The sequence below is a fragment of the Geospiza fortis genome, unplaced genomic scaffold (assembly GCF_000277835.1).
Source record: "Geospiza fortis unplaced genomic scaffold, GeoFor_1.0 scaffold131, whole genome shotgun sequence".
NCBI lineage: Eukaryota > Metazoa > Chordata > Aves > Passeriformes > Thraupidae > Geospiza > Geospiza fortis.
This window is the reverse complement of record NW_005054391.1, coordinates 676,031-689,828: the sequence shown is the minus strand read 5'-3', so window position 1 is coordinate 689,828 and position 13,798 is coordinate 676,031. Positions and strand designations below refer to the sequence as shown.

Here is a 13,798-nt window from a genome sequence, read left to right as displayed (position 1 = left end):
TTTACTTGGCACCCAGATGGGTGTAAGAACTGTGAGCAATAGGAAGACCTGTCTAGAGGATAGGAAAAGGAAGTGTGTAACAGTGTTTCATTGGGATTTTACAGCAAAGCCCTTTCTATTTTGCTCTAAACTAGAACTAAATAATGCATCATGGTCCTCTGAATAGCTGTAGCTTCTCAACAGAATAGGAAGATTTAAATAAAAGAACTTCATGCAATTGTTGTAGAAATCCCTCTGCTTTTAAAATTTTAGACTTCCCACATTCTCAGTTTTCATTCTTTTGCAAGCAATGTCATGTATGACTGTGTTGCCCAATTCATCAAGTGAAGCTAGAGGTACCTTGTGTAGGATAACTGCAATTATGAGGGCTTTGGCCTTCTAGAGTGACAGAATCAACACTCAAAGTGATGTTTATAATAAAATTATCAGCAGTGAAGTAATAGGTACTTAGCTTTCACATGCATAACCTGCAAAAGTGAAATGGACAATTTAACTGACCTGTTCCATGCTTTTTGAATATGCACAAGTATAGCATTCCATAGGTTTATACTTGGTTAGGTTTTCAAGTCTCTCTTAATTGTAAGGGCTAGGTACCTAACTTTCAAAATAAAGTCAGAAGCTTGAATACTGGAGAAAAAATCAGGGACAAAAAATAACTGCATTCTTAGTAGGTGCTTGGCTGTTACATACTCTGATGTGAATTTTAACTATGTGAATAGTTAAAATAGAAAAGTTGGGTGTGATTAGTGGCTGTGAAGGCAACTGATACTAAGCATAACCTGAGTATGACAAGTCGTTAGAATAACTGCCCTTTTTTAGCAGTAAGAGTACTTTCTAGAAAAATAGTAATTTTGGTTTCTTCTTTGGTAGGTATCTGTTATTGGAGAAGGCGCCAAAACATGTTGCTGACCGTACACACATTTTTAGCAGTTTCTTCTACAAGTGCCTGACCAGGACAGAAAAAAACTCTGAGGGGGATGTCAAAGTTTCGTAAGTTCATTTTAGATGCCATTATCAATCTTATCTGTTGGTGCCAGCTTGAAGTTCTGGAGATCATCTACTAATCAGCACATAAAATAGTTTTTGGTGTTTTCCAAGAGATTAGTGATAAAATATTGTAACTCACAATTTAAGCATACTGGTGTTTTTGCTTAACATTTCATTCATATTTAGTATGAAACACATTGATTTTATCACCTTTCTCCAACTTTTTCTGAATATTTACTTCAGGCAATTATTTACTTGATATTTTTATCATAAATGCACAGTTTTTCAAGACATGCATAATTTAAAGAAATTGTTAGTAATAATATTTTTGTATTTACTGTGTATTTCATTTTACATATTGGTAAAAAAATTTCTGACCAAAGAAAATTTTATTGCACACCAAGCTTACACATGAGCTCACTGGGTTGGAGAGTTTCCCAAAAAGATATCATTAGCAGCCCAGGAACCCTGTATCACATTGTGTTTCCTGCTAACTGTCTAAAGGGTAGAAGCATTCTTAACTCACTTCCAGTTTCTTATCAACACTGATATTTGAGAGCAAAGCCACCAAAATTCATTCTGTTTTCATAGAGCCACAGAATCTATTAGGTTGGAAAAGACCTCTAAAATCATTGAGTCCAACAATTATTACCCAGCACTAAACCATGTCCACCACTAAACCATGACCCCAAATGCCACATCTGCACGTCTTTTAAATACCCCCAGGCCGGGTGACTCAGCCACTTCCATGGGCAGCCTGTTCCAGTCCTTAGAAAATGTTTTGGTGAAGAAATTTTCCTAACACCCAATCTAAACCTTCTCTGGCACAACTTGAGCCTGCTGGCTCTTGTCCTGTTGCTTGTTACCTGGGAGAAGAGAATGACACCCACTTCACTAAAAACCATCCAGGTTGTTAGATCAATAAGCATCATTGATTCAGCTTATTGAAGGCTTTTTTGTTTCCCTCTGAAGTGATTTTTTGTTTCTTCTGTTATCCACGAAGTCCCCAGATTTTTCATTCTACTGGCAAACAAGGCCAGCTGCACAGAGAGGTGTGTGTGCCATCTTGTTTAGGGGATTGTCCCTGCTGGGTGAAAGCTGTGTTGAAGGGAAGAAAAGTGAGACTTCTGTAATATTCTCAAAGATGTCTTGAAAATTCATGTAACTGTGTTTGAAAGAACATCTTCCATGATTTTACTGTCTTCTGACTTTGAATGTTCTGAGGTGAGGACAAAATTATCCGTGATAAGAATGCTGTTGTGCCTTGATCTGATTCTTTTACAAGGCTGGACTGTCCATAATCTTCTGGAGGAACAGGAATGGCACTCTTGGTTTATCATATTTCAAGGACTGTGGCTTTTCTAGACAAGGAGGTAGCTTTGGAAATTCTAGTTTTGTGTTTGGGCTTAGATGCTCACCTGGTGACTGCGGATGGTTTGGGATGTTAGTTTGTTTCAGTGTTTTTTTTTGTTTTTTTTTGTTTTTTTGATAAATGGCTGGTGAAAGTCCTGGGTCTTTACTGTTGTAGATTAAATGAATCCCAACAGATGTAGCTACTTCCTTTGCTTCACTTTGCTCACACAGCTCAGGCACTGGATTGAGAAAGTTGCTTTTATAGGTGCTTTCCCAGGTTATAAACAGGCCTTCCCTTTGAAGTTCCCAGTGCTGCTACAGTCATGTAGCAGAGGAAATTTTCAGCAAGTCTTCACCTAATGCTGGCCCATGCAGAGTCCTACACCAGCCTGGTTTTCCACTTCTTACTCATTTTCTCCAGTTCCTACTACGGTGAATTTGTGTTCTTAATCAAAGATGAGGATGGAATCGCAATGAAAATAAGGATGTGTGCTGAGTAGAGTGAATTATACTTTCATATTGGAGCAAAGTTCTGTGAAATGTTGGTTTCTATTTCAACTTGTGCAAACTTAAATATCTTCTCTGTTTTTTTTTTTGTTCTCCTCATATTGTGTCCTTGTGCTTTGTATGTAGAGCTGGAAATGAAGTGTGGCAGCATTTAAATCTCAGGATTGGAGGGCAGGTGTTTCACCTCTGTGTTCGCTGCAGGTGTGCTGCATGACCCTGTGCAAGGCATTTAGCTTTTTCCCTTCAAAAGAGGTTGTTCAGATAGGCCTTCAGAAGTGGTATTGTGAAGCTTAATTAATGGACATTTTAAATTATAGATCTGTATTTACACTTACTGGTGTTTAGATGAGGTTTTTGTGTTTAGTGCAGTAAACAATAATTGCAAGAAATCCATTCAAATCTGTGAATGAGTGTGGTTTTGGGTTTTTTTGTTCCAAGAAGAGCTTAAGATGATTCAGAAATCGCTCATTAGTCACTTGGGCTCAGTGATGCACTAATTTATTTTTAACCTGTCTAGTAAATTTCTAGAGTAAATGGAAAACCCATTGAGGGATTGGGGAGATGTAGGAGTGCTAGTCCCTATGCCTTGCTTTAAGTGAAAGGAACAAAACCAAACAACAATTGTCATTTGTTTTTTTCAGAGCAGCACAGAGAAGACACAGAAGAGTAAGAACATGGACTCGCCATATAAATATCTTCAATAAAGATTATATCTTTGTGCCTGTGAATGAGGAGTAAGTCTATGTTTTCAACACATTTTCTGCTATTTAAAGATTTCAGTTGTGGTGGTAAAATTTTATGGCTTATCATTGCCCAGGATAGATTAGATTTTGAAGAAGTAATACAAGTGGAATGAGTAATTTTTGAAAACTGTTCAAAAGATAAAATGTTTATTCAGTTGTCGACTTTGTACCTTTGGTATTTGTTTTACTGAAAATTACTGTTAGTTATTTTTCAGAATAATTTGTGTGTCATTATGATGATTCCTGTGCACTTCAGTAATATTTCTATAAAGAAATCACAGCAACTCATAGTGTCAATAGCTAAAAGTAGAACTTCCATAATCTGTGCCTTGGCCTGGTTAAGTAACCGACTTGTACATGGAAACTCGTGTAAAATTTAATCATCATTGAAAGGTACATAATGTAAAACAGCTGTGGAAGGGTACCACAACTTCAGCTATATTCAAAACTGGGATCACCATCAATGCTGATTAGTATTTTTTTTTATTTTGGATTTTAGTTGAAGTGTGGAATGGGTGCTCAAACACTGATAAATTGCTGTGGTGGGTTTCTTGGGGTTTTTAAAAGAATTGATACTTATTTTTGCTGTTATGCCACAATGCAAAGTAAAAAATGAGGAAGAGGATTAGTATGAGATGCCATGAAAAGAACATGGCAATGATGGTTGTGTGTCACAGAACAGTTGTCCATGACCTCTCAATATTATAAAAGCTTTTCATAACCTTTTCAGAACCAAATGTTACAGAATTCTGACATCTTTTCCTTACTCTCCCCACTGCTGGGCAGGTCTCATTGGTACATGGCAGTTATCTGTTTTCCTTGGCTGGAAGAAGCTGTGTATGAGGAGTGTCCCCAGCAGGATTCATTGTCCCACCGACCTCGGCAGTCTCCCCTGGAGCCAGAGAGTGAGAGCACCAGAGCTGGCTCAGTGCTCTGCAGGGATGAAGAAGAAGGGGATGGTAACAGAAGTTTATTCTCCAAAGGTATGTAATCTAGGAGAAAGTTATGTCAAGCCATGAACAGTTTTAGATGTCTTAGCCCGTGAAGGAGGGAAATTATGTGAAAGATGATTTCTAAAGTTCCCAGACTGATGTAGTATGTTTTTATGTACCTATGTGTAGTAAGGACTGCAAGATTTCTGCAACCCTGGAAAATACTGGAAGAGACATGGAAAATCAGGGATTGGAAAGTTGTTTGGTTTCAGTAAGAATTTTATCAGGAGGGAAGACCTTTGGTAACTGTTTATTTCAGGCTTCAGAAGGAAATGTTAAGAATTGGTTTATAAATTAGTTCGTTACTTTCATATTTAAATGTATTTGAATACTAATAATCATGAAATTGAAAATAAAAATACTTTGCTTAGGCATTACTTTCTTAAATTTTTATTTGTTCTTTTATAGTAGGACGCAATGAAGTTGCTGCTTCTGCTTCAGTTCTATATTCAGCTATTTCTAAAGTAAGTGCCTTTTTGTATTGACAGAGAAAACATATTAGTGAGTTTCTGAAGGCTGTGAGACTTGACCAAGGGATATTGCATCATCTTTTTTGCAGTAGTTATTGATGTTTGCATAGCCTGAAGCATGTGCAAGGCATTTTGAATTAGCGTTGTCCTGCTGTGCTTACCTATTTGCTCTGCTGTGATTTCACCTGTTTTTAAAATTGATTTATCAGTTTCTACTTTTCTGAAACTAGACCTTCTCTAACTTTAAATTTATAAAGATCTTATAGTTTATAACTGATGTTGGTTTTTTAAGATTTATTTTTATTTTTTCTTTTGTCTCAGATCTCCCTAAGTAATTCCAAAAAGCAGATTTGTAAAAGGTATGTTTCTGTTTTGTTTCTAATACTGTAACATTAAATTATGAAATTCTGTAGTAATTCAGGTATTGTCATAAAACCACAGCTTAGGTACTTGTCCATTTTTACCACATTGATTAAAATATTAATACTTCTGGGTATGCTAAATGCAAACAAAATACTTTTTTCAGTGTTGTTGGTGATGAAAGACTGCAATGACTTTTTTTGTTTTTGTTGTGTACAGGCCTTGTATACTCATCTTAGATTCCTTGAAAGCGTGTTCTGTGCAGAAAACTGTTCAGGTTTTGAGAGAGTAAGTAACTACACTTTCTATCTTTTAGCAATAGATGCTGCTGGTCATATTTCTATATACAAAGTACTTTTGTCTAGAAAGGTATATATTTCTATTGCTAAAGGAAAATCCATGAAGAGTCATGACTAAGGAAACAGTAATTATAATACAGAGGCTTCCATGAAAAGCTTGTCTATGTTTTGCAACCCAAATATGATGCAAAAACTGTAAAGTGGAGAATGGAGAAAAAAGAAAAATAGAGAGGTTTTTGCTAGTGTTGTGTTTGTGGGAGGAGGATTTATCCCATCTAGTCTAGCAACTGAAGGTGCTTTTAAGGGTAGAAAAACACTTAAAATGAATACTTTGAAATCTGAACAATCATTTTCTAGGGGACTGATGTTCGTTTTTATGATGATACTTAGAGAATTAGTGTTAAATACATTCCTATGTACAAAAATGCTGAAACTAGACTGAAGCTGTCTAAAAGCTTGATGTGACAGTAGAGTTATAGTAGAATGGTATTTGTTTTGAAAAGTGTAAAAATATATTCAATTTTGTATGTTACAAGTAAGTAATGGAAGAATGTAATAAAAACTTTCAGAAATTTTACACACTCCTGATGACTTTTATGTCTATCAACACCTTTAAAAAATTGTTAAATATCTGAAGATAAATGCCATTGTTCTTTCTGTTCTCTGTGCTATTCCTTTCACTGAAAGGTACAAAAATCTGTAAACTAAATAGCACCACCTTCTTGTCAAAGTAAATTCTTCAAAATGCTATGTAAAGTTTAGATGAGATTTAGAAATTTTTGTGAAACCATCTTTTCTCTAAATAGAGAGATCTCCCTGCCATGTGTCTTGGGAGGAAGAATGAAATAGCAACTTCTTTTTATTTATTTATTGATAAATCTCTGTGGGATGTATTATTTTAGTGCACTATTCTTTCAGCTACTCCTGAGGCTGAAATTCCAGAGTGTGATTTCTTGGAGTTTAGAGAGATGTCACAAAAAGTCAGAAAATAAGTGGAGACCTATGGAGTGAGATAAGGGGAGATTGGGAAGCAACCTCTTGTTCCTTCAATTTGCAGTTACACCCTGGAAGCAGAAGTTGAAGGAAACTTATGCAGGGATTCTATTTTTCTTTTCCCTGAATTGATTTTTGTTGTGTTTTGGGCAGCTATCAGGCTCAAACAAACGAATTAGAAAGTCTACAGTTCTTGCAGTTTCTAGAAAGTGTGCTTCACTGAAATGTCTTCATTTTTGAATTGTTTCATATTTGGTGGCTTTTCACAGTTGCCGTTTTCTCCAAAAGCTGCTTAAGTGTTTTGTATGTATTTTTATTCTCATGACTGCAAGGACTTAGGGCTTTTAGAAATGTAACACAAGGTCTGACTTAATGCATCTATTTATTCTTTTAAGTCAGACCTTATTTTTGCTTTTCAGAAGCCCTTAGACTTTGCAAGTCTAGCTAAAGCCAGGAGAAAAATATAGGTAACTACTGCATTTGAAAACCAGACCCTTAGGTTTTCTCTCTAATCCCTAAAATCAGCAGCCAACCCTGAATGTGGAGTCAGTGAGTTGCTAGTGAAGCATGAGAACAATGGAAAACCTGATAATAAATTCTAATCACTATAGAAAAGCATTCCTAAGGTTTTCATCAAGGCCTTACATACCTTGTGCACCGTTAGATTGCAAGGGTTATATTGGTGCAATTGTTACTGAAGTTTCTTGTAAGGTGAGGTTTAAGGAGGTTTTAATTAGAAAATTATTCCTTTAGTTAAGGTATAAAAATGTCCAGGTATCCTAATTGCTTATAGAAACTCTGCACAAATAGCTGATTTTAAATTATATCATGCATATTTGTTTTGTATATTGCCCATTATGTTTTGTATATTGCCTATTATGTAGAAATGCCTCTGAGTGCAATAGAATATTGGATATTTGGAACAATGTTGAGTAGTGTCCCAAAAGGTACTGAGCTTGGGAGTTATTCCTCAAGTATTTCCACTGTTTACTTTCTTTTGTAGGTACCTTGAAGTGGAATGGGAAGCGAAACGAAAAACACATCGGGAATTCAGTAAATCAGCAATGATTGACCTATGTCCCAGAGTGCCTAAACAAGATAACAGCAGTGATTGTGGCATCTATTTGCTGCAGTATGTTGAAAGCTTCTTCCAGGTACAAATGCAAACTACCTTCCTCTTTCCCCTAAATTATCTTAAACCACTAAAACCCATTTTCCGAGCAAAATAGCCACACAAAAAAGCTGTCAAGTGTCAGAAGTGTCAAAACCATTTGAGAAAGAGGAGATGAAACCCATTCTGAAGTAATGGCAGGGGTCTTTCTGCCTAGTGTCTCATATGTGTCTATCCTCAAATGTTTCTGGCCTTGTAGTCTATTGTTGCTTTTATATTGACACATGCAGTATCCCTGACTACTTGCGTGTATTTGGAACCTATTGGTGTATGCACTGCTGCCCTACAGATGTTACAGAAGTATCTTTGCATCTCTTCTTGTAGTATCTAAAACTTTGTCAGCTTGTGCATTGGTCTTTGAGTGGTCTGTTTCTGTAGAGTCAGTTTCTGTAGAGAGGGGGAGAGGGGAAATTGTTAAAAGGGAATGTGTAGAGCTAAGGGAGCCTCTTTTTCAGCACATACATTTAAATATCTGCAGATCCTGGGCTTCAGACACTGTCTTCTAGGGTGTCCCCAAGTCTTCCTGCCCCTGATCAGCACACTGCCCTTTGCTCTGTCCTTTGCATGGCTCTGCTTGTTGGATGTGTGTGGTTGCATTCTCTGAGATTCCCTTGCATGCAGAGCCTTGTGTGACGCCTTGGGCAGTGGACAGGCTTTTCTACTGTAGGAGAACAGATCAGATTGCCATTCCAAAGCAGCTGTACACAGGTACACCCAATGGGGAAGGGTGGGGAGATTGGAGCTCTGTGTGCAGACAGCAAAATCTTGTCCAGGTCATGGGGAAGATGTTGGATCCATCATGCAGGATGTACATCCATAGCAGGACTGCTGTGGATGGATATGGGCTCTTTGGAAAGCACAGGCACAGAGCACAAGGAGGTAGAGTTGTCCTTCATGTGGGCAGCTCCAATGCATGGATCTAGGCCTAGGGCTGGATGAGGAGCCACCTGAGAGGTTCTGAATAGTGACTAAAGAGCAGAGCACCATGGGTGACACAGCAGCAGGCATCTGCTGCCAGCCACCTGATCAAGAACAAGTGCTTGAGGCCTCTTTGGACAGATAAGAGCAGCCTCATATTCACCCTGGACCCTTGGGGTGACTTTAACCTGACAGCCTCCTGGAGAGTTCCTGACCTGAGTGACAGGTAACCCAATGGGGAGGGGTGCTCTGCTGGAAGCCAGGAAGGTCTGGTTGGATACAAAACTCCAAAAGTTCCTTCAATCCCCAGCCATTCTTTGGTTCTCTAATAGATGGGTTGAGCTCTTGTGTAGGGGGAAAATGAAATTACTTACGAAAGCTTTTGAGCTGCCCATTCTCTAACAAGGGGGTCTTGTTCTTCTTGAAGAAGCGAAGTTTTGGACCAGGTGTTTGTAACTTGTCCTGAAGACTCATAGACTGCAAATCATGATGTGTTCTTAAGTTTACTGTTTCAATTTGTAATATATTACTTTATTCAAAGGAAGGAGAAGGTAAAATATAAGCATGGCAAAAGACTTAAGAGGGAAAGAAGAAAACAAATTGGTTTTGGCAAATCAGATGTGATATTGTAGTCTTAACTACCAAATCTGCCAGCACCTTTCATCTATTTCATTTTGCTATCCTCTTTTGTTCCAAATTCTCCCCTTCTCATGTCCTGCTAAAACTGTTATCAGTATTCTTGCTTTTTGTTGTCTCCTGTCAGAAAACCTGCTTACAACAGAAAAACCACATGCTTGAGACAGCAAAATCTCAGGATTCTGAACCACATGAGATTGATTCTTTACTATAGTTTGCTAGAGCTCTATATATTTGTCAAAACACGTGAAATCTGCCTTTAATATGAGTTAATACTGATGTATCTTTAAGAGAAGTGATGAAAACCTGTTTGGTGTTTTCCATGAGTACCTTTTGGCAAGGGCACATGTATGTGTAGTTATGATGAAGGAACTGCAATTTGATTTTAAGGGCTGGCAGTCTTGTATGGAAACTCCTTTGTGCCTCCTCAATCTCAGCAGCAGTGGAAGGGTTTGAAATACTTTCTAAAGGTTGTGTTAGGAAATTCATTCCATAAATATTCCTTTTTCTCTTACCAGAACCCCATAGTTAATTTTGAACAGCCACTGCATCTGGAGAATTGGTTCCCTCGTCAGCTGATCAGAAACAAAAGAGAAGAAATTCGGGACCTGATCTTGCAACTGCACTTTCAACAGCAGAGTGGCAGCAGCAGCTAATAAATCCAATAAGGCAGTCCTGGCAAAGGATACTGCTGTATAAAATAACTGGAACTCTGCTTAGTTTTGTCTCTTCCTGCCTTGCAGAGAAGGAAAAAAAAGCCACAAGGAGTACTTTTTGTTCAGCATGTATTTATTTAAAGTTTTTTTTTTCCACTGGTGTTGTGTGGTCTTAAGATGCTGGAAGGGGGAAAGGAGAAGGTTGTAGATGAGAATGTAAATATGTAAGTTAAAGCTGATGCATATGAATTGCTAGTTGGTTCTTGGAATATGAAAGCTGCTTACAGGTATGCCTCAAGGATGTAAAAATACTTTTGTCTTTTGGAGCCTGTTCTTTATAATTCTATATAAACAGGGATAGTCATGTAGGAGTCAGGCCTGAAGACAGGATCTGGATCTTGTATTATGTCTCTTGGTTTGCAGCTGATACAGATAGAATGAATACTATGTATTTTTTTACTTTAAGGATTTAATGTTGACTCTCTTTAGAGATGTTTTTTTTTGTTTCTGATTATATACAGAAGTAATCTGCATGTGTCAGAAAATTCTGCCAAGATTTGAGGCTCATGAGTTTTGATGATTTTTTTTTTTAATTATTTTCCCCCTTCCTAGCATTTTCATAAAAGTGTGTTTCCACAAGGGGAAGACATTTGTTTGAGAGTGACTGTTGCAATTGGGAGTGTATTCAGTCAGGAGTGTATTTTCTTTTAAGTTTTTTTTTTTCTTATCAAATTTTAGAAGCAAACTTGCTCTCAAAGTATATACCAATACAGTATGTGTAGGCAGTAGATTTTTAATGCTGTTCACCTGATTTTGGGGACTAATTCCTGCAAATCTTAAGGCATCTCCTGCATTAACAAGTAAGCAGGCTGTGGCTTAATAACCTCAAAAGTCTGAGGCATTTTACTGAAAAATAAGGTCATTAAAATATGTGATTTACATATAAGACAAACAAGATTTTTGCCTTGCTTAGGAGAATTGAGTAAAGATGACTGAATATTGAGTGTTTGAACTCAGACTTGATTTGATAAACTAGGACAAGTTCATCATTGTCTTAATTTGTATTTATGTAGCTTTTCCTTGAACAGTGATCACATTTTGATGTGTGCACTTTTTTCTGTACACACTGCACTTTAGAAGGTGACTGTTCTAAAAGGATGCTTTCTCCTGTTCCCCACTGTAACTTTACTGCAGTGTCATCTTACACTTCAGAAGGACTGTCAGATAACCACCAAAACCACTTGTGTCATAAATAGTCTACAAAACCAGAGCTCTTAAAGCTGGAAATACAACAGAGAGTTAAAATAAATATTGAGGGCAACCCAAAGATGCAAGCATTTTTGTCATTGCAGAATTCTCAGGGCCCCTTCCCTCAAGACAACTCTGAAACCTGGCTTCTGGAAAATCCAGTTATTATTTCAGGTTCTGCACAGTCATCCGACACCCCTCCACTCCCCCTTATTTGTTTTTCAAACCAGGAAGCATTCTTTCTGTGGGGGAGAGAATTTTAAAACAATTTGCTGAGCACAGTTACCTTCTGTGTAGCTGTGAGCAGCCTTGTGCGATGACTGCATGTTTTTTGTCTTTGTTTCTAGTTTAATTCTGTAGTTTGGCACTACCCCTCCTTTCCCTGCCTCCCAACATCTTTCCCTCCCATCCCAGAGTTGTCTTTCAGCACATAAATTGCAACACCAGCATTACTTCCAAGAATAATCTGTGTATGTATTGTAAAACAAAAGATACAATGCAGAAGTGTGTTCCCTTTCTCTACACCTTTCTTAACTGAATAATATTTTCAGTGATCCCTTGCGAAAAACAATTTGGGCTTTTCCTTATGGTAAAGTTAGATTTTATCACCAAGCAATTGGTTTTTTTTTAGATTGACTGGTTTATAGATATTTAAAAGCAAAATAATGTATGCAATTTTCTAAATTGATTTTATAACACAAAAGGATTGCCTTTTTAGATTTCTTACATATGTGCTATGAGAATGCCAATGCATTTGATATTAAAATTATCTCCAGAAGTTGCTGACTGTGGTTGTCACCATTCTTTTCCCAGCTGCTACAATTAACTCAAGTTCAGAGTAATGCAGGCCACCTGACTGCTTTTAAGGTACATATGCAGTCTCGGGTTCGTTGTTGCTGAAATGGCTCCCAAGGTATTAAAGTCTTTTTTCCCAGCCCTGTGCTTGAGGAAGTTGAGATTCCTCAGCTCTGGTTTTCAAGGTTGTTTGTTTTCTCTCATCTATTACATTCTCTTTTGGACATGCATAGGTTTGTCCAGCAGGTTGGGTTGTGGCACACTGACTACCCTCAGGGCAGTGTTATCTTTTTATACTAAAAACTACGTGTACTTTATTTACAGTAACTTCCCAATACCTATCACCTATGTTAGACAGTCTATCTCTACTCTAAACCAATCCGGAAGTGTCACCATCACAGCAGAAGATGGAGGACAAGCAGAAGGACAGGACATGGCCAGATTCCTCCATCTTGCCTCTTGAACCCCCATTCTAAATCCCCAAAATTCTACTTTTTCACCTGTGATGAATTCACTATCATTCTATTCAAACCTTGTGGCTTGTAACTCTTTGCACAAAGCTGCTAATTGTTTCCATGAGTTAAAATCAAAGGCACAGGTGTCTCTGACTTTGTGCCAAGGACCCTGCCAGGGTCTTGAGTCCTCCAGGGCAGTCAGAGGAATGTCCTGGGTTCTGACATGTGTGTCTTAACCCAAATGTCTCACCCAGTGGTTTATGGGGCCATCAGCCACAACCCACCCCATTTCCAGCCATTTGCATTTACCAGCTATGTGGTAAATGCTAGGAAGTGTCTCTGTGGAAGAAGCTGCATTCCAGGTATCTTCATGCTTCCTTTTTACTTGCTGGAACTCCCCAAAGTTAACTTTTTAACCAGACTGACTCAGAGACCTTTTTGCACATATTGTATTTCTATTTCCTGTATAAAGCCCTGTTTAACTGAAAGAGTAGAGTGACGGGGTATTTCAAAGCTAACCAGTCTCTGTAAGGCTCTTAACCCAAAGCTGTGTAACTTTTGTTTTAAGGCAATCAGTTGTACCCAAACGTACCCATCAGTTTCTTTAAAAGAAACTGCTGCATTCTGTCCGTGGGACCAGAAAATTGCTTCCATGAAGACATCTGAGTCATGGAGATCTGTTTAAGGTACTGCACAACACAAGGAGCAAGGTAGAAGAGAAATAACTTGTAGGAAGTAAATCTGCCAGGAAAAATATAAAAATAGGCACTTCGTTTTCATTAAGACCTGGAGAAGCGAATCTGCAAGTAGTTTTTTTGGGGTTTTTGTTCATTTTTTAAGTATGAGGGGGCTGCTGTGTTTTAGCAATGGAACTGCCGGCATGGAATAATTGCAGTTCATTTGGGCTTTTGTGGTACTCGCCTCTTGGAACTTGACCCTGAGATGAGCTTGCAGTGCTCTGGAAGTACTACACCTTAAAAAATAATAAAAACTTGAGAGCCACAGTAGTAACACTTTCATCTTGGTTACGACAGAGAAGCAGAATACTGCTTCTGGCACCAATCCCCCATCCCACAAAAAAGAAACCCAAACAAGCAAAAAGAAGACAACTGTTTTCCAGATGGAAAAGCAGGAGTTGCAGCTTGAGACTTGAAAAGTCTCAGAATTGAAAATGTGTTGAATAAAACCAAGACTAACAGTAATAATTCTGCTGAA

The 13,798-nt window shown here is 37.9% G+C and overlaps 1 protein-coding gene across 2 annotated transcripts in view; it reads left to right on the top strand.

The window, feature by feature from the left end:
• Nucleotides 1-12,120, top strand: part of SENP7 (SUMO specific peptidase 7) — a 43,161-nt gene extending 31,041 nt beyond the window's left edge. For both annotated transcript variants that reach the window (XM_031060807.1, XM_031060808.1), the window contains 8 exons: nt 871-990; nt 3,489-3,581; nt 4,377-4,573; nt 4,991-5,046; nt 5,374-5,411; nt 5,632-5,700; nt 7,708-7,858; nt 9,948-12,120. In XM_031060807.1, the coding sequence (XP_030916667.1) occupies nt 871-990; nt 3,489-3,581; nt 4,377-4,573; nt 4,991-5,046; nt 5,374-5,411; nt 5,632-5,700; nt 7,708-7,858; nt 9,948-10,085 (862 nt within the window). In that variant the 3' untranslated portion in view covers nt 10,086-12,120. The remainder of the gene's footprint in view (nt 1-870; nt 991-3,488; nt 3,582-4,376; nt 4,574-4,990; nt 5,047-5,373; nt 5,412-5,631; nt 5,701-7,707; nt 7,859-9,947) is intronic.
• The last annotated feature ends 1,678 nt before the right edge of the window (nt 12,121-13,798 follow it).